At 51.6% G+C, this 22,012-nt stretch overlaps 1 protein-coding gene across 1 annotated transcript in view; it reads right to left on the reverse strand.

The window, feature by feature from the left end:
* LOC142578809 (uncharacterized) overlaps positions 1-21,369 on the reverse strand; it is an 81,992-nt gene extending 60,623 nt beyond the window's left edge. The window contains exons 1-3 of the mRNA XM_075688401.1: positions 20,961-21,369; positions 7,942-8,216; positions 4,016-4,435 (exon numbers count right to left, since the gene is read on the reverse strand). Of these exons, the coding sequence (XP_075544516.1) occupies positions 4,016-4,435; positions 7,942-8,216; positions 20,961-21,027 (762 nt within the window). The 5' untranslated portion in view covers positions 21,028-21,369. The remainder of the gene's footprint in view (positions 1-4,015; positions 4,436-7,941; positions 8,217-20,960) is intronic.
* Positions 21,370-22,012: the final 643 nt, after the last annotated feature.

Below are 22,012 nucleotides of genomic sequence, written 5' to 3' on the forward strand. Positions count from 1 at the left end.
TGAGCCACCACCGTCGGCAAACCCATGCTACCGCCTCCCCCCTACGCTTTCACTCGCACATACAGTATGCGGCGCGTGGTCCCGAGGTTATCGCCCTTGGACTTTATACGGAACATGAGGGCGAGGGCCACGGCAGGAATGCGCCGACAGTGTCTGTATAATTGCTATCGCAATAATATAATAAGAGTATCCGGGAAGTGATGCGTCCCGTGGCCCATTGCTTTCCTTTCCGCAAAAGAAGTAACAAAATCGAACTTTCACCAAGCGACCATTCGCTGCGTCACAACTTTTTTTCTTTACTTTTGTAGGGCGGGGGCACCTATATGAAAAAAAAAACGCAAAGGAAAGTGTCTACAGAATTGAATGCCTACTTGGGTCCCTAATGCGGCTATCGAAAGAATATCGAAGAAAACGTGAGACGTTTGGTCCACCTAGAACCATACGCATACTGCTGGTATCCTACACCGGCTAGACAAGACTTTCCGGAGGCGTTGCACTCAAGCGAACGCGGTGCAATCCGTCGAGTCCCCACAGGGATGGCTGCGAGTGACCATTGTTCATTTTTCTCGTCTGCTAGCCAGAAAGCGTCCAAAACTCTGCTAGTCGAAAATCCACTCGGCCAGAGGAAACCGAACGCGCATCGAACTGCGCCGCGCGGTGGTCGGGGCAACACGATAAAAACGCGTGCGCTCTGGCTGGCTCCGGCACCCCGCTGGTAGGGTATCGAGAACAACAAAAATTAAGGAGGTTCAATGTGTCCTCGTGAACGAAAGTCAAAGTAGAAAAAATAAATATGAACGTAAGCTACCTTTGTGGGCTTTAGTGTCTTGACATGGATGCTTTGGAGTAGGTGAAAAGAAATGTTGATATTTTTTGTGTGAGATGGCGGCACAAATGAACCACCACAACGCTTCGTCTCATCGGAGCTCGCTGCGTGCTTTGTCAACTTGTCTGATAGCGTGTTGATTCGGCTTGCCTTGTTGTATGTTCCAATGTACGATTTTAGAAAAGTCAATACACATTTGGCGTCAAATGTTTATAACGGCATTAAACCAACAAAGTTCCGCAGTTGAAAATCGAAAGCACAACATTGGAAATGCCAATGCACGTTTCGTATCAAGAGCTTATGAGAAGGTTTTACCCATAAAGTTTCGGAATTGACATCCATGCGCTCCGTGGATTCCTCGGCCTCCGCGAGATGCCGCGGCGAGCCTGTTAGCCATCAAAACGCCCTTGAATCTTTTTGCTCGGATGGGGCTGCTTGCGTTATGCAAGTCTCGGTGCATGGACGTTGTCGCGAAAGCACGCCCGAGTTCTAAATGTTCGCGGTGAAATGTTTTTTCGAGCGTGAAAAAGACATTCTAGACAAAATTCAGAATGATTTCCGGCACCGGGTGTAGCTTTGGTCGGCGGTGCATGGACAGCACGAAAAAATTTCGGGGGGGGGGGGGGGGGCTGGAGCCCCATAAGCCCCCCCCCCCTGGCTACGCCCCTCTGCCTTATGTACTTCTTGATTACGCCATGACCTCCATGACTGCCGGTATCTCTACTGAATCAAACGCCTTTTATAATTTATGAATGCCACATAGAGAGTTAGATTCTACTCCGGAGATTTCTCAATTGCATGATTGTTGAGATGAACGTGATTCGTTGCAGAATATCTCTTCCTGAAGCCAGTTTGTTCTCTTGGTTGATTGAAGTGTTGCCGTGATTCCATTGGAAATTATCTTGGAAATTATCTTAATTTATCTATACAATACTGAAAGAAAGGGAATTGACCGATAATTCTTCAATTCCTTAACGTCTATCTTCTTCTGGATTAGAATAGCTTTGGCATTCATCCAGCTGTCTGGTACACTTGAAGTCGTGAGGCACTGCGTATAAAATGTAGCAAGCTTTTCAAGAATAGTGTCCCCTCCATCTTCAATTAAATATGTTGTTACTCCATCTTATTCTGCCGATTTTTCCTGGGACATGTCTTGCAAGGCCCCTTTAACTTCATCGCTAGTTATAGAAGGAGCCTTTGTATCCTGTTCATCACTAAAACACATATTTTATGCCGCAATTCAACACACACAAATTTCCCACAGATTTGTAAACAATTTCACACACATTTGTGATTTGTTCACACAGATTTGTGAACAGCCAGCGCATGCGTGTATGTGTATATATATTCATGGGTCACAGCCCAAATTAAACCAGTTGGAAGTACCGCCCGTGCTGTGTTTATGTGTTTTCCTTTTGTGTGTGTTAAATTGCGGCAAAAAATATGTGTTTTAACAAGCCCCAACTAGGCCAACAAGCAGTTCTGTTCATCACTATTTCAAATGAAAGTTGCGTGACTGCTCTGGGTACTGTACAGGTCAGTATATAATTTGCTTCTTTTACTATATCATAGCACTTCATGATGCCAATACACTGCTTATTTTTCTATGACTACATCTTGCCCTGTCCTATGCCAAATTTTCTTCTCACTGATTTTATGCTGCGGCAATTTTTTACTGTTTACTCAAGTTTTCCCACGTTCTAATTTCAAATATCATTTACTTTCTTATTCTTTATGAGCTTTAACAGTCCAATGAATTCTGTTTGATCTCTCAAGCTAGACACTTTGATGTTTTGTCGTTTCTTCATTAGATCCTTTGTTACTTATGAGACCTAGCTTGCTTAGTGGTTGCCCTGATGCCTTATCTCTCACTTCTATTGCTGCTTCGGAAATCAGCCTAAAGTTACGGTTTCATTCATTACCTGTATGTTATCTTCATCTTCCTGGTCTAAAGCAGCATATTTGTTTGCGAGCACCAGCCTGAATTCATCTGCTTTTACCATTACGGCGTCTAGGTTAGCTTGCTTATTCTTGACTAATCCTGCTCTTTCTCTCTTCAGTTTGAGAGAAATCCGAGACCTCAGTAACCTGTGATCACTGCCCTTTACATTACCTAACATTTAACATCCTGCGCTATGCTGGAATCGGCAAAGAGTATGAAATCTATTTAATTTCTTGTTTCTCCATTAGAGTTCTTGCAGCACGGTACATCTTGGGCCCGTGGCCTCGTGCATCTGCTATGTACAATGATGCAAAGGCGTTGCTGCGTTTTTTGAAATACACCAGTTTGTATGACCGCCTGTAACTAACTCAGCGATGAACGCTTGTCTGTGTAACTGTGCGAAGCGTGAACTTCTCTCTTCCATCTCCTTTTTTCAATACCTTTACCCTTTCCCCAGTGCAGGGTAGCCTACCAGGCTCAACCTGGTTAAACTCCCGGTCTTTCCCTTATGACCTCCCCCCCATCTCTCTCTCTCTCTCTCTCTCTCTCTCTCTCTCTCTCTGTCACACGGATTCACGAAATTTTGGAGACGAAATGGTAAAAGAGTATACCTACTGCGAACTTACTGGCAGTAGGTTTGCATACAGTGGTATACATTGCATAATGATTGATGAATTTCGCTTTCGTGATAGCGTTGGTGCAGACGAGTGAACGAGAAAAGCTGTCATTTTGTGCTTTAAAGCAATGGCTTATCTAGAAAAGCTATTCGTCAAGAAGCAGCTTACAAAACGGGAGATTTGATTGGAAAAGCTTCTTTTCTTCTCCTCTCAAGTAACACCGTACTGTAGACAAACCACGCTGCTCTCCTGCTGTCGAGCACAGTGTCCCTGATTTGATTCGAAGCCGCGGGCTCTACACCTATCAGGACAGAACGCAAGAACACCACGGGTAGGTGGGAATGCGGCGCACACTAACTGTCGCCTTACGTAGTAGGGGTGACAGGCTGGGCTTGTTGCTTCTGTAATGTCGGAAGCTTTACGCGGACAAGTGTAGAGAGAGTGAGAGCGAAGGTGGGTAAAATAATTTCGAAGCTTCTCATTACGACGTCCCTGTAACAAAGCTCTAGCTTCGAGACGTCCAAACAGCTCAGTAGCTGAACAGATTCACAGCCATAGGCGAAATCGTCACCACCATCCCAAGCGCGGGTGCTGTCAGATATTCAACGGTTCAGCCTCTGGTTTTCTTGCCTTAATCTCCGCGGGCTTTGGCTCGTGGCAGCGGCAGCTGCAGCACCTCCTGTTGCTTCCGCCGCTGTCGCCGGCCGGCGCGGAAGCTGCGACAGTCGCCGCTGCAGTGGTCTGCGTCACGGCAGCTGTCGTGGCGACGCTCTTCGCGGGCACGGCAGCCGCGGCTGCGGATCCCGTTCCGCACCGGTCCAGGGCCTCGAGGCTGGTCTGGCTGTGTTTGGTCTGTCGCACGGGTGTGTCCCAGGCGTCGTCGGCCAGAAGACGCTGCAGGGCGCGCAGTAGGTACGCCTCGCGTTTGCCGCTGCCGGAGGCCCTCGTCGAGAGGGCCGTCCAGGCCTGCTGCAACGTCTCCGGCCGACCCGACGTAGCCGACGGCCATCCGCTCTCTTCGGGAGGTGGAGACGTCAGGCCCGCAGGAACCTGTGCAAGAAGCACCGACACAGAAATTTCATGATATTGCTTTCTTGTTTTGCTTTTACTTTTCTGCTTTCTTTCTTTTTGTAATCTTTAGCTACTTTTCTTATGTTAAGTTTAGTGAAAGATATAGTTGTAGAGCGGCAATTTGGGCTAGATGGTGGAAGTTCATCTTGTAATACGGGAGTTAACTGCACTATAAACACATGGACAACAGAAGTAGAAGTGGACAGGACTGCACCCAGCTTTTATTTTTTTCCCCCACTTGAGTCCACTTCTACTTCTGTTGTCCGTGTGTTTATAGCGCAGTAACCCCCGTATTACAGGATAAAAGATATAGTTGGTATCACTATTCCTGTTGTTTTTAGGTGTCTCGGATGAAAGAATAAAATTTGGTATAGCTGGAGCATATTCATCTCGATGTTCAGACACCACGATGAATCACGAGCCAGCGACGTTGTCGGTCCTCTAACTTTCGTGTTGTGCTTGGTGACTAAGGCTTGCATGCACGATGAGTTTCAGGTGACTATTCTGTCCTGTTATTCTCAAGTGTTTTTATAGTGTAAATACTGTTTTTTTTCTTTTGTGATATACATTTTGTTATACACTGCTCACTACTGTATCTTACATGCTGCTTCTGTCTTATCTGCCTTGTAGCGGCTACGTGGGCCTCCGTCAAGGTGTTTCTAAAACTTTCAGCCCGGGTAGCCAGACAGAGATATCCGATAAATAAAGCGCACCGAAATCAATTGAATTAAACTAGCTCACTTTCAATAGCTGTTTCTGTCGTTACGTTTCGCAATTATATGTACCAGCACTGCCCGCCTAGATAGTCTTGCAGTTAAAGGGCCTCAAACAAACTGCCCGCATGCAATCGCGCTCTTCAAAGAAAATTTGTATGCGGCCCGCATGGCCCTTATCGAGCTACACGCATGCACTGCCACTTTATCTAATCCATGTTCGATTGCACTTAACCCTGAACGCGCCACAGTGTACCCAAAGCAGAGTGTTTGCGCATCGGCGCGTGGTATGAGTTTGAGACAACTGCTATATACGTTAAGTATACGTGCCTGTCTGAGTCGATAAACATTATGTGTTCGTACCAGTCCATTACAAGCGCCACGCATTTCTTCTTCGGAGCCGGGCAGGTGTATCACAGGGTTTGCAAACAATCGAATAAGTGTCGTCATAGCTCTTGCAGCACCTTAAAGAAGGCTTCTCCACGCGGCAGAAGCACCAACATGTTTGATCTCGCCCTCAAGGAAGCGCGCAATCTTGGGCGCGGGCGCAAAAGTAATATGTGCCCGGAGCACGAGCACTGCCATGCAGTTCATGTATGAGGCAACTGTGCGGCGAAGCGTGCTTGCGGAATTTTGCGTGCCACCTGCTGGAGACGCCTGCCAAATTAAGTTTACGAACCACGGTACCTCACAGAGAAATTACTCAGCCCCCACGCGGTGGAATTTTATGGTGCAAGTGCGGGGGAAGCCTTCCTCGGACGCTGGCCCTGTCCTCATCTCCCAATTCCACAACTCCATTAGCCTTAATAGGCCGATGAGTCACCTCTCTTTTGATAAAGCTGTACCATACCATGCATATTTGGCTTAACTAGTATAGCGGGGCTACACATTCCAATCGTAAAGGCAAATACTAACATGAATTGTAAACACGAATATTTTGGTTCTTTGCAAAGTCTGATTGATTGATTGATTGATTGATTGATCGATCGATCGATCGATCGATCGATTGATTGATTGATTGATTGATTGATTGATTTTGACAAGAAATACACTATGTCACTGCCTTCTCCACAATGTTAAATTGTTAAATGAATGAAAGATGATGACTGATGAAGTGAAACTTTTGAGCTACTAAGCATTTCGCAGCCAATCTAGAGGCAATAACTTGCAATTAGAACGAAAAAAGGCACAATCACTTGCAATTAGAACAAAAAAAGGCACTAAAATGCCATGAAGTATGTCACATTCCTCGTAGTGGGACTGACGGTACCTTGCCGCCTCTTTTTTATTCGTATATATTTTTATATTGACATATCAAAGATGTTTTCTCTGCATTTGCAAGTGAAGCCATAGGGCTGAAGTGCATCGTGGAAGGGTGAACGCGAACGGGTCAATTAAACTGACAAGTCATAATCAAAAGATGTTTCGTTAACGCTGGCTAAATAATGACATCACGGTTCATTCCCACTTGAGAACACAGTTTATCGGAAGTGACAGAGAACCACGTTATTTCATCAACTATCAGCCAGAAAATTTTTTTATAAAATATTTTCTATTGTTCTTCAAGCTTTTCTTCTTTATTTCTTTCTTTCATCCCGGCTTTTTTTTTTATGTCGGCGTATCGCAGACATAAAAAGAAGACATAAGTCGGCGTATCGCTTGCCTACGACAGCAATTTGTAATGCATGTTGTACGTAGGCCCGACAAAAGAGCATTGTATAACAAGCGGTCGCAACTAGCAGTGCCTTTCCTACGCAGTAACTGTCCGCAAAAATGATCGAGTGCCAACGAGTGTCAATTCTTTTTTGGGGAGCCCACAAAGAACTTATTTTCGCCGTACTTTCGTTTTATCTATTTCATGTCACCGCTCGATCCTCCCCCCCCCTCCCCCTAAAGTGTATCTATAGCATGAGTCGTGCCATCTTGCAACATGAAATACAGCCACGAAAATATGTTTGAGCTACATTTGATGTGGTTGTTGATTTAGTGACGATATGTTTAGTGAATGTTGTTCCAGGAAAATAGGGCTGAACGCGCGAGGGCTTTTATGATCAGTGTTCCTGTTTGCATTCTGGACTCACCTCTCTTATCCGCCGGATGTCTTGTAGGCGCCACTCAGTCTCCTTGTCCTTATATTCTCGTTCTCTACTTTAAATGTTATTCTGTGTTTATTATTCATATTTTCCTTTTAATTAAGATCCCTTTCTATTAAGCCATCTTCTATGGCAAGTGATCGAAAGGAGTGGGCTTCCATGGGCGTGGGTGGGCAGGGAAAAGGTTTCTGTAGCTTTGTCTATTTTTTTTCTTTTCATCGGAGCATTGCGTGAGGCAAGGAAAAGTTACAAAAAGTGATTTCGTAACAGGAAGAACAGAACGCAAAATATATTTAGATGGAACATAAGCACACGAAGCGTAAGCCATCATATAGAATAGTTAGCATGGAACAAAATTGTGCGAAATGAAAAAAAAGATAAAAAAAGAAGTACAAATCATTACATTATAATGCGTGGCCTACACTTGTAACGTCTGCGGTAGAGCGAGCGTTATATTATACAGGTACAATGAATATAAAGATACAAGAAAACTGCCCCCCCCCCAAAAAAAAAAAAAAAGAAGACCAAGATACGCTGTAACCAGCAGGCATAAACTGCTTCGAGTTCGTAGTAGCTATGCTTGAGGGAGCTTCTCCCACCCACCTGTCCATTTCTTTACTTTCACACGAGAGGCTAGCTAAGGGGAGGCGGGCAAGATGCACGCTCGATCAGTTCTCACCTGCGACCCTCGGGCCCTGAGCTCGGCGCGCAGCCTGGCCCTGTCGCGTCCGCTGAGCGCCTTGTTGGCGAGCGCCAGCAGCGGCGGCGCCTCGTCGTCGGTGCCGCGCGAGATGGCCAGCGCGAGGGCGGCCAGCCGGGTGCGCTGGGCGCGCAGCGTGGCCAGCTGGTCGAGCGTGGACAGCGCCCGCCGGGTGCCTTCGCCGCCGCGCCCGCACAGCGCCACCAGCAGCTCCCACACCTGGCGCCGCAGGTCGCTGTTGCCGGATGCGGCCGCTGCGACAGGTCGTGGCTCGATCAGGCGGCTGCTGTTAGGGGGACGCTGAAGGCAACGCACTGTGCCGAGACGAAGTGGTAGATATCTCGTTCGCACCTGCCGCGATATATCCGTGGCTGTGGCGTTGTTGCTGCCGAACCTGAAGTTGAGGATTCGACCCCCTCGGCCTCGTCGGCCGCATTTCGATGGGGGCGGTGGGCAAAAAACGCTCCTCCACTTAGCTTTAGGTTAACGTTAAAGAAGCACAGGTGGTCAAAGTTAATCCAGAGTCCTGCGCACTAAGGCGTCCCTCTGTGCCATTTTCTGGGCGTTAAACCTCACAATTTAATTAATCTTTCATTCGCAACTCTTACGCGATCCGTAACCCAAGAATCCGGCACGAGCACAATGACGCGATTCCCCACTTCAGCCCGCATATCTAGTCCATCTTAAAGGGAACCACTAGAGCTGCAATACACTCGTTATCCTAATTGTAAAGCTAGCGTTCTCAAAAGACATTTTACCAAGCTAATAGCGGCGTATCAATTTTTTAAAAATATTTATTTCGTACTTGTGCGCACTTGGTGTGCTCTACGAGATTAAAAAGTATAGGCGTTGTTCGCAGGAGCCAAGCGCGTCTAAGTGTCAACGCGTACTGTTTGTTCTCACTCAGTCTTTATTTGAACAATTACAGGTAACGTCTCATAATTTGGAAAAATCTCGTGTGCGGTGAAGGCCATTAATATATCGTGTTTCTGTGCTAGTGGTAGCGCACCTGCATATATACTATTGAACCATACTTGCGGATGTGTGAAAAAGTTCCTATATACGAGAACCCAGTACTTTCAATAATTTGTTGGTTGTGCACGTAATCTTCATTTATTGCCGCTCAACGGATGCCTGGAGTATAAGTCAAACTGCGTATGTGCAGCTTTTATCTATGGCCACCTATTTCAGTTGTGGAGTAGTATTGTCTGCGGCGAAAGCAAATTTTGTGATTGATTGAATGTTGTCATTCACTGAAATTAATTTCCTTATGTTCCATCTTGTATTCAGTGCTTGCATTCATTGTATTCGGTAGGAGATTTGGCTGTGCGCGAGTAAATATGAACACTCTTTATAGATAGATAACAATGTACCACGTGAGAACGTTCGTTCCAATGACGAAGAAGCGCATCGATACGAATCAGTACATTACGCATAGGTTGGCAGTGTGGGAGAATAATCACTCACACTCACTCACCATAATTTTTCCAGGCCCCGCACTCACTCACGTTCACGCTCACCTCCACTCACACTCACAAGCACCCGCTCACGCTCGAGCTCACCTCCACTCACTCTCACTGGCACTCACTCGCACTCACGTCCATTCATACTCACTGGCACTCACTTGCACTCGCACTCAATTCCGCTCACACTCACTGGCGCTCACTCGCATTCGCACTCAATGCCGCTCACACTCACTGGCGCTCACTCGCATTCGCACTCATCTCCACTCACGCTCACTGGCACTCACTCGCACTCGCACTCACCTCCATTCACACTCACTGGCACTCACTCGCACTCGCGCTCACGTCCATTCACACTCACGTCCATTCACAGTCACTGGCACTCACTTGCACTCGCACTCAATTCCGCTCACGCTCACTGGCGCTCACTCGCATTCGCACTCAATTCCGCTCACACTCACTGGCGCTCACTCGCATTCGCACTCACCTCCATTCACACTCACTGGCACTCACTCGCACTCGCACTCACCTCCATTCACACTCACTGGCACTCACTCGCACTCGCACTCACCTCCATTCACACTCACGTCCATTCACACTTACTGGCGCTCACTCGCATTCGCGCTCAATTCCGCCCACGCTCACTGGTGCTCACTCGCATTCGCACTCAATTCCGCTCACACTCACTGGCGCTCACTCGCACTCGCACTCACGTCCATTCACACTCACTGGCACTCCCTCGCCGCTCGCACTCACGTTCATTCACACTCACTGGCACTCACTTGCACTCGCACTCAATTCCGCTCACACTCACTAGCGCTCACTCGCATTCGCACTCACCTCCACTCACTCTCACTGGCACTCCCTCGCCGCTCGCACTCACGTTCATTCACACTCACTGGCACTCACTTGCACTCGCACTCAATTCCGCTCACACTCACTGGCGCTCACTCGCATTCGCACTCAATTCCGCTCACACTCACTGGCGCTCACTCGCATTCGCACTCACCTCCACTCACTCTCACTGGCACTCCCTCGCCGCTCGCACTCACGTTCATTCACACTCACTGGCACTCACTTGCACTCGCACTCAATTCCGCTCACACTCACTGGCGCTCACTCGCATTCGCACTCAATTCCGCTCACACTCACTGGCGCTCACTCGCATTCGCACTCACCTCCACTCACTCTCACTGGCACTCCCTCGCCGCTCGCACTCACGTTCATTCACACTCACTGGCACTCACTTGCACTCGCACTCAATTCCGCTCACACTCACTGGCGCTCACTCGCATTCGCACTCAATGCCGCTCACACTCACTGGCGCTCACTCGCATTCGCACTCATCTCCACTCACGCTCACTGGCACTCACTCGCACTCGCACTCACCTCCATTCACACTCACTGGCACTCACTCGCACTCGCGCTCACGTCCATTCACACTCACGTCCATTCACAGTCACTGGCACTCACTTGCACTCGCACTCAATTCCGCTCACGCTCACTGACGCTCACTCGCATTCGCACTCAATTCCGCTCACACTCACTGGCGCTCACTCGCATTCGCACTCACCTCCATTCACACTCACTGGCACTCACTCGCACTCGCACTCACCTCCATTCACACTCACTGGCACTCACTCGCACTCGCACTCACCTCCATTCACACTCATGTCCATTCACACTTACTGGCGCTCACTCGCATTCGCGCTCAATTCCGCCCACGCTCACTGGTGCTCACTCGCATTCGCACTCAATTCCGCTCACACTCACTGGCGCTCACTCGCACTCGCACTCACGTCCATTCACACTCACTGGCACTCCCTCGCCGCTCGCACTCACTTGCACTCGCACTCAATTCCGCTCACACTCACTAGCGCTCACTCGCATTCGCACTCACCTCCACTCACTCTCACTGGCACTCCCTCGCCGCTCGCACTCACGTTCATTCACACTCACTGGCACTCACTTGCACTCGCACTCAATTCCGCTCACACTCACTGGCGCTCACTCGCATTCGCACTCAATTCCGCTCACACTCACTGGCGCTCACTCGCATTCGCACTCACCTCCACTCACTCTCACTGGCACTCCCTCGCCGCTCGCACTCACGTTCATTCACACTCACTGGCACTCACTTGCACTCGCACTCAATTCCGCTCACACTCACTGGCGCTCACTCGCATTCGCACTCAATTCCGCTCACACTCACTGGCGCTCACTCGCATTCGCACTCACCTCCACTCACTCTCACTGGCACTCCCTCGCCGCTCGCACTCACGTTCATTCACACTCACTGGCACTCACTTGCACTCGCACTCAATTCCGCTCACACTCACTGGCGCTCACTCGCATTCGCACTCAATTCCGCTCACACTCACTGGCGCTCACTCGCATTCGCACTCACCTCCACTCACTCTCACTGGCACTCCCTCGCCGCTCGCACTCACGTTCATTCACACTCACTGGCACTCACTTGCACTCGCACTCAATTCCGCTCACACTCACTGGCGCTCACTCGCATTCGCACTCAATTCCGCTCACACTCACTGGCGCTCACTCGCATTCGCACTCACCTCCACTCACTCTCACTGGCACTCCCTCGCCGCTCGCACTCAAGTCCATTCACACTCACTGGCACTCACTTGCACTCGCACTCAATTCCGCTCACACTCACTGGCGCTCACTCGCATTCGCACTCAATTCCGCTCACACTCACTGGCGCTCACTCGCATTCGCACTCACCTCCACTCACTCTCACTGGCACTCCCTCGCCGCTCGCACTCACGTTCATTCACACTCACTGGCACTCACTTGCACTCGCACTCAATTCCGCTCACACTCACTAGCGCTCACTCGCATTCGCACTCAATTCCGCTCACACTCACTGGCGCTCACTCGCATTCGCACTCACCTCCACTCACTCTCACTGGCACTCCCTCGCCGCTCGCACTCACGTTCATCCACACTCACTGGCACTCACTTGCACTCGCACTCAATTCCGCTCACACTCACTGGCGCTCACTCGCATTCGCACTCAATTCCGCTCACACTCACTGGCGCTCACTCGCATTCGCACTCACCTCCACTCACTCTCACTGGCACTCCCTCGCCGCTCGCACTCACGTTCATTCACACTCACTGGCACTCACTTGCACTCGCACTCAATTCCGCTCACACTCACTAGCGCTCACTCGCATTCGCACTCAATTCCGCTCACACTCACTGGCGCTCACTCGCATTCGCACTCACCTCCACTCACTCTCACTGGCACTCCCTCGCCGCTCGCACTCACGTTCATTCACACTCACTGGCACTCACTTGCACTAGCACTCAATTCCGCTCACACTCACTAGCGCTCACTCGCATTCGCACTCACCTCCACTCACTCTCACTGGCACTCACTCGCACTCGCACTCACGGCCATTCACACTGACTGGCACTCACTTGCACTCGCACTCAATTCCGCTCACACTCACTAGCGCTCACTCGCATTCGCACTCAATTCCGCTCACACTCACTGGCGCTCACTCGCATTCGCACTCACCTCCACTCACTCTCACTGGCACTCCCTCGCCGCTCGCACTCACGTTCATTCACACTCACTGGCACTCACTTGCACTCGCACTCAATTCCGCTCACACTCACTGGCGCTCACTCGCATTCGCACTCACCTCCACTCACTCTCACTGGCACTCCCTCGCCGCTCGCACTCACGTTCATTCACACTCACTGGCACTCACTTGCACTCGCACTCAATTCCGCTCACACTCACTAGCGCTCACTCGCATTCGCACTCAATTCCGCTCACACTCACTGGCGCTCACTCGCATTCGCACTCACCTCCACTCACTCTCACTGGCACTCCCTCGCCGCTCGCACTCACGTTCATTCACACTCACTGGCACTCACTTGCACTCGCACTCAATTCCGCTCACACTCACTAGCGCTCACTCGCATTCGCACTCACCTCCACTCACTCTCACTGGCACTCACTCGCACTCACGTCCATTCATACTCACTGGCACTCACTTGCACTCGCACTCAATTCCGCTCACACTCACTGGCGCTCACTCGCATTCGCACTCAATGCCGCTCACACTCACTGGCGCTCACTCGCATTCGCACTCATCTCCACTCACGCTCACTGGCACTCACTCGCACTCGCACTCACCTCCATTCACACTCACTGGCACTCACTCGCACTCGCGCTCACGTCCATTCACACTCACGTCCATTCACAGTCACTGGCACTCACTTGCACTCGCACTCAATTCCGCTCACGCTCACTGGCGCTCACTCGCATTCGCACTCAATTCCGCTCACACTCACTGGCGCTCACTCGCATTCGCACTCACCTCCATTCACACTCACTGGCACTCACTCGCACTCGCACTCACCTCCATTCACACTCACTGGCACTCACTCGCACTCGCACTCACCTCCATTCACACTCACGTCCATTCACACTTACTGGCGCTCACTCGCATTCGCGCTCAATTCCGCCCACGCTCACTGGTGCTCACTCGCATTCGCACTCAATTCCGCTCACACTCACTGGCGCTCACTCGCACTCGCACTCACGTCCATTCACACTCACTGGCACTCCCTCGCCGCTCGCACTCACGTTCATTCACACTCACTGGCACTCACTTGCACTCGCACTCAATTCCGCTCACACTCACTAGCGCTCACTCGCATTCGCACTCACCTCCACTCACTCTCACTGGCACTCCCTCGCCGCTCGCACTCACGTTCATTCACACTCACTGGCACTCACTTGCACTCGCACTCAATTCCGCTCACACTCACTAGCGCTCACTCGCATTCGCACTCACCTCCACTCACTCTCACTGGCACTCACTCGCACTCACGTCCATTCATACTCACTGGCACTCACTTGCACTCGCACTCAATTCCGCTCACACTCACTGGCGCTCACTCGCATTCGCACTCAATGCCGCTCACACTCACTGGCGCTCACTCGCATTCGCACTCATCTCCACTCACGCTCACTGGCACTCACTCGCACTCGCACTCACCTCCATTCACACTCACTGGCACTCACTCGCACTCGCGCTCACGTCCATTCACACTCACGTCCATTCACAGTCACTGGCACTCACTTGCACTCGCACTCAATTCCGCTCACGCTCACTGGCGCTCACTCGCATTCGCACTCAATTCCGCTCACACTCACTGGCGCTCACTCGCATTCGCACTCACCTCCATTCACACTCACTGGCACTCACTCGCACTCGCACTCACCTCCATTCACACTCACTGGCACTCACTCGCACTCGCACTCACCTCCATTCACACTCACGTCCATTCACACTTACTGGCGCTCACTCGCATTCGCGCTCAATTCCGCCCACGCTCACTGGTGCTCACTCGCATTCGCACTCAATTCCGCTCACACTCACTGGCGCTCACTCGCACTCGCACTCACGTCCATTCACACTCACTGGCACTCCCTCGCCGCTCGCACTCACGTTCATTCACACTCACTGGCACTCACTTGCACTCGCACTCAATTCCGCTCACACTCACTAGCGCTCACTCGCATTCGCACTCACCTCCACTCACTCTCACTGGCACTCCCTCGCCGCTCGCACTCACGTTCATTCACACTCACTGGCACTCACTTGCACTCGCACTCAATTCCGCTCACACTCACTGGCGCTCACTCGCATTCGCACTCAATTCCGCTCACACTCACTGGCGCTCACTCGCATTCGCACTCACCTCCACTCACTCTCACTGGCACTCCCTCGCCGCTCGCACTCACGTTCATTCACACTCACTGGCACTCACTTGCACTCGCACTCAATTCCGCTCACACTCACTGGCGCTCACTCGCATTCGCACTCAATTCCGCTCACACTCACTGGCGCTCACTCGCATTCGCACTCACCTCCACTCACTCTCACTGGCACTCCCTCGCCGCTCGCACTCACGTTCATTCACACTCACTGGCACTCACTTGCACTCGCACTCAATTCCGCTCACACTCACTGGCGCTCACTCGCATTCGCACTCATCTCCACTCACGCTCACTGGCACTCACTCGCACTCGCACTCACCTCCATTCACACTCACTGGCACTCACTCGCACTCGCGCTCACGTCCATTCACACTCACGTCCATTCACAGTCACTGGCACTCACTTGCACTCGCACTCAATTCCGCTCACGCTCACTGACGCTCACTCGCATTCGCACTCACCTCCATTCACACTCACTGGCACTCACTCGCACTCGCACTCACCTCCATTCACACTCACTGGCACTCACTCGCACTCGCACTCACCTCCATTCACACTCACGTCCATTCACACTTACTGGCGCTCACTCGCATTCGCGCTCAATTCCGCCCACGCTCACTGGTGCTCACTCGCATTCGCACTCAATTCCGCTCACACTCACTGGCGCTCACTCGCACTCGCACTCACGTCCATTCACACTCACTGGCACTCCCTCGCCGCTCGCACTCACTTGCACTCGCACTCAATTCCGCTCACACTCACTAGCGCTCACTCGCATTCGCACTCACCTCCACTCACTCTCACTGGCACTCCCTCGCCGCTCGCACTCACGTTCATTCACACTCACTGGCACTCACTTGCACTCGCACTCAATTCCGCTCATACTCACTGGCGCTCACTCGCATTCGCACTCAATTCCGCTCACACTCACTGGCGCTCACTCGCATTCGCACTCACCTCCACTCACTCTCACTGGCACTCCCTCGCCGCTCGCACTCACGTTCATTCACACTCACTGGCACTCACTTGCACTCGCACTCAATTCCGCTCACACTCACTGGCGCTCACTCGCATTCGCACTCAATTCCGCTCACACTCACTGGCGCTCACTCGCATTCGCACTCACCTCCACTCACTCTCACTGGCACTCCCTCGCCGCTCGCACTCACGTTCATCCACACTCACTGGCACTCACTTGCACTCGCACTCAATTCCGCTCACACTCACTGGCGCTCACTCGCATTCGCACTCAATTCCGCTCACACTCACTGGCGCTCACTCGCATTCGCACTCACCTCCACTCACTCTCACTGGCACTCCCTCGCCGCTCGCACTCACGTTCATTCACACTCACTGGCACTCACTTGCACTCGCACTCAATTCCGCTCACACTCACTGGCGCTCACTCGCATTCGCACTCAATTCCGCTCACACTCACTGGCGCTCACTCGCATTCGCACTCACCTCCACTCACTCTCACTGGCACTCCCTCGCCGCTCGCACTCAAGTCCATTCACACTCACTGGCACTCACTTGCACTCGCACTCAATTCCGCTCACACTCACTGGCGCTCACTCGCATTCGCACTCAATTCCGCTCACACTCACTGGCGCTCACTCGCATTCGCACTCACCTCCACTCACTCTCACTGGCACTCCCTCGCCGCTCGCACTCACGTTCATTCACACTCACTGGCACTCACTTGCACTCGCACTCAATTCCGCTCACACTCACTAGCGCTCACTCGCATTCGCACTCAATTCCGCTCACACTCACTGGCGCTCACTCGCATTCGCACTCACCTCCACTCACTCTCACTGGCACTCCCTCGCCGCTCGCACTCACGTTCATTCACACTCACTGGCACTCACTTGCACTCGCACTCAATTCCGCTCACACTCACTGGCGCTCACTCGCATTCGCACTCAATTCCGCTCACACTCACTGGCGCTCACTCGCATTCGCACTCACCTCCACTCACTCTCACTGGCACTCCCTCGCCGCTCGCACTCACGTTCATTCACACTCACTGGCACTCACTTGCACTCGCACTCAATTCCGCTCACACTCACTAGCGCTCACTCGCATTCGCACTCAATTCCGCTCACACTCACTGGCGCTCACTCGCATTCGCACTCACCTCCACTCACTCTCACTGGCACTCCCTCGCCGCTCGCACTCACGTTCATTCACACTCACTGGCACTCACTTGCACTAGCACTCAATTCCGCTCACACTCACTAGCGCTCACTCGCATTCGCACTCACCTCCACTCACTCTCACTGGCACTCACTCGCACTCGCACTCACGGCCATTCACACTGACTGGCACTCACTTGCACTCGCACTCAATTCCGCTCACACTCACTAGCGCTCACTCGCATTCGCACTCAATTCCGCTCACACTCACTGGCGCTCACTCGCATTCGCACTCACCTCCACTCACTCTCACTGGCACTCCCTCGCCGCTCGCACTCACGTTCATTCACACTCACTGGCACTCACTTGCACTCGCACTCAATTCCGCTCACACTCACTGGCGCTCACTCGCATTCGCACTCACCTCCACTCACTCTCACTGGCACTCCCTCGCCGCTCGCACTCACGTTCATTCACACTCACTGGCACTCACTTGCACTCGCACTCAATTCCGCTCACACTCACTAGCGCTCACTCGCATTCGCACTCAATTCCGCTCACACTCACTGGCGCTCACTCGCATTCGCACTCACCTCCACTCACTCTCACTGGCACTCCCTCGCCGCTCGCACTCACGTTCATTCACACTCACTGGCACTCACTTGCACTCGCACTCAATTCCGCTCACACTCACTAGCGCTCACTCGCATTCGCACTCACCTCCACTCACTCTCACTGGCACTCACTCGCACTCGCACTCACGGCCATTCACACTGACTGGCACTCACTTGCACTCGCACTCAATTCCGTTCACGCTCACTGGTGCTCACTCGCATTCGCACTCACCTCCACTCACGCCTTTGAAATGAGTGCGAGTCAGTGTGAGTGAGTGCACTCATGACTGAGTGCGCCGACCTGTGGCTTTATGCATGCTTACCAGTCCGTCGGCCCGACGGGCTTGCAGTGAGAGAGCCAACTGTTTACAGCAGCTTTCGCCAACATCTAGAAACCTTCGCCTCCTTTGATATTTAGCGTATAGCCGATCGCGAACCAATATGGTAGACTGAACACCGTGTGAAGAGGGCGGTCACCCCTATTTGATTTAGACTATCCCTTCACTCGATGCACAACTTTGTAGGAGTGCGACCGCGACTTCGAGCTTGTGGGGTTTCCGAGTGTTTTCGGAGTTAACACATGAATATGCAGTACATCGACGTGACGCAAGTTCGCCGTGTGGCACAGAGTATAGAGAGGACCGCGCTGGGCGTTAAGTCCTCTCGACGTTGGCCTTGAACACACGCCGCGATGCTCCTGTCAAGATCCATGGTCGCGCCTCGCCGTGCGTATCGAGCGAATTGGGTGGGCCTCACAATCAGAGAGAAAAAAAATAAGCTAAAGCAATGGGATGTTAGCTCGACTCTTTCAATCAGAGAAACTTATTTATGAGGAAGAAATCATATTATTTTAATATTTAGTTTTCTATAATACATTAGGAACACACGCTGAATAAAAAGAGTAAAATTAGTTGGCAGGAACTATAAGCAGATTTTAGGATGTTAATTTGTGTAGCGGCCACCCTGAAGCACTTTCCTCTTTCCCCGTATATAGAACTCTGCAAAAACAGCTATTGCTTCTTTGAAAGGAACGACGAAGACGTCTGCACACTCGTGCTGGCCTTGAGAATAATCGTTTCTTTCGGTGTCTTTCACGCCGCCTTCGCGCACCGCAGTGGCCCAGTGGGGCTACACGGCGTTGCGCTACGGAGCACGAATTCGCGGGTTCGAGTCCCGAACTCAGCGATCGTATTTCGATGGAGTCGGAATGCAAAAGTGCTCGTTAACCGTGCTTCGGGCGCACGCTAAAGAACCCCGGGTGGTAACCAATTTATTCGGGGCAATCCCCTCCGGCGTCTCTCATAACCAATGGCAGTTTGCAGTTTCCGGGACGTTAAATGCCGCACAAATAAAATTTTGACATTCAGCTGCACGAGTCAGTGCACAGCGGTTGTCAAGTTAGCGAAAAAATGTTCTTGTCACTGGCGTCAGGACAGAGCTGAATAGTTACAGCTTCGTCGAATCAGGCGTAATAAGGTTAATACATTGATTGACGGGAGGGAAAACAACTACATAGTGCATTGAGGTGAAATTATGAAGTGGCAATCACTTCTTGCAACCAACACGCTTCACAGAGATAACACCGCACACGGAGCAAGAAATATCACTCCTCGAATTAGACGATCGGTGTAGAGCTCGTATAAGGTATATAGTGGTGCAAGCAGAAGAACGGTCACAAAAAAGACACTGATAAAAACACACGGCGCTATCTTATTATGCCCGCGTTCCTGCTCACGTTACTATAGAATCTCTTATATCAACAAGGTGGCTCGTTTACATCACCGAAGACAGCGTGGTCGTCTCGCCTAACGCATGGAAACCGAGAGAAAACAGCGGTTCATTAATTATTTTCAAAGCTCATAATTATTTCAGAAACATTAAACTGTTTTGACACATTGCACATAACAGGCTCCCAATTTTTACCGAATATTAACGCGTTGTAACGTAGAGTTATCTCGGTACATTGGGAAACAGTGCATAACGGCGGTATAACTCTTTCGAACACTTTATAAAGGAATTTGTTACAAAGGTTGTAATTTATATACCAACATTCACCTTCGCACGCATACTGGCTACAACGACCCCCCCCCCCCCCCCCTGTTTCCATTTTTCAGCAAACTTGGTCTCGGTGGCAGTTCTCCCAGACGACCGGCTAAATTCTGCGCCGTTCGTAAAACACACTTATTATCATAAAGCTCCGGAGAGCTTTCATATGCGTTATTTACTGGAAAGCAGGAAACTATAGTATTCAGTAATTACTTGCAGACATCGTAATTAGACCAGAAACACTAAACTTTCTCCACAGATGCCGGCCCCATTTTCCCTGAATGGAAACTTGGTGCAATGTAGAATTATTGTAAAACACTCGGGAACTGTCTCTGCTTTCTCCGGGAAATTTAGGGAGGGCCCTCCGTAGTCGGCGCGCCTGACCCATACGATTCCCCGCTCGAAAGTAAATCCGGGAACAGCCGAGCGCCTCTATAAAGAACCCCTCTATACAACGAAATGACTTGTATAACGAAGTAATAATTCTGTCCCGGTTGTATTGTGAGCTGTGCTGTGCGCGACCTTTACAAGGACATATAAAAACAAAATGCCTGGCATTCGCCTACTGCGACTCATAGCCCCAACAAGCCCTCGGCGACTTCTGCGCATGCGGCGGCTATAGTAAAAGTATTTGCGGCTCAGTTGGTCAACACAGTCCTGATGGCGTCTCTCATAGTAAAGTTGGTACGACGTTGAGACGCAAAGAAACGTTCTCAGTGATTGAGTCCTCATCTCCCAGATTAACATTTTACGGTAGCTTCGCGAATATTGCACGTCACTGCTGAGCAGAACGTAGCAGTGGTATAAATTGTTCCGGGTAACACCACTATGGCAGCCACTGTACGGACCAGGTGTAGTATACCTTTCGCGCTCAGCAGTGCCTATAGGTTAAGACCGCGAGCGGCCGCTCGAGGCGTTTCCACGACAGCGCGGGGCCGTGCGCGCCGAATGCGCGGCCCGTCTCCCTCACCGGTGGCCAGCGTGCGGGTGTACTCCGGGTGCTCCACCACGTAGTCGAGCCCGATGCGGAGCTCCATCGCGGCGTCGTCGTAGTCTTCGCCGTCGCCGTGCTTCCCTTCCGGGCGCCCAAGCCGGGGTCGCGCGTCTTCGCGAGGCACTTCGCCGCCGCGCGGTGTCCGCGGGGACACACCGCGCCCACCGCAAACGGTCGCCCACGACAAAACCGCTCGAAAGCCCCCGCTCGCGCCGTTGCGCCAAGGCCGCCGCGGGACGCGTCACCGGGGCCTCCGCATATATGGACGCACCCGCCGCCACCGACGCTGTACGCCGGCGCCGGCGGCCGTGCCAGCAGAACCGCGCCAGGAAGAAAACCCACCGACCTGTGCGTGCGCGCGCGCCCAAGCGCGTGGATACAGACGCGTAACCCCGCTGCGACGGCCGTGTACGCTGGCATCGGGGGAAGAGCGAAAGGGCGACAAGACTTCGATGCGTGCGGGCCTGACGCCCTTTCCCGGTCGCTCGACTTCCTCCACGATTGCGCTACACACCGTTGCGACCCTCGGCGGTAGGGCAGCTCGTCGTAATTGCCCCTTCGCGCGCGAGCAATTAGCAGCCGATGCCAATGTCGGCGAATTACGAACCGTGCACACGGTGCCTGTATAGCCTGCATGTATCGCGGGCGATATGGGAGAAAAAGAAAAGATAGTAAAAGACGAGCGGATATAAGTTGCGCGCCTTAACGATGCGGTGAGCCGAGAACAATAATGCGAGCGAAGGTTGCGGTGGAGAGCGTACGGGGCTGTGGCGTCCAACAATGGCTGGAGAAAAATGACTCTGTGACCTTCCGATCGCTTATGCAGCACCTGTTTTGCTCTTTCTTGGAGTCACTCAATGCTACCGGGTAAACTAGCTGCAACTACCGGTGTCCAGTGTGCAGTGTCTACTCAGCTCGCACCAGACATGTGAGCCAGAGGCAGTTTAAGGATGCGACGACCAGCAAATGCGTAAATGCGTATGCAGAAAACCTAGTCCGAGAACTGCCTGATGAATTCGACGTGCGAG

Source organism: Dermacentor variabilis, chromosome 4 (assembly GCF_050947875.1).
Source record: "Dermacentor variabilis isolate Ectoservices chromosome 4, ASM5094787v1, whole genome shotgun sequence".
NCBI classification, from domain to species: Eukaryota; Metazoa; Arthropoda; class Arachnida; order Ixodida; family Ixodidae; genus Dermacentor; species Dermacentor variabilis.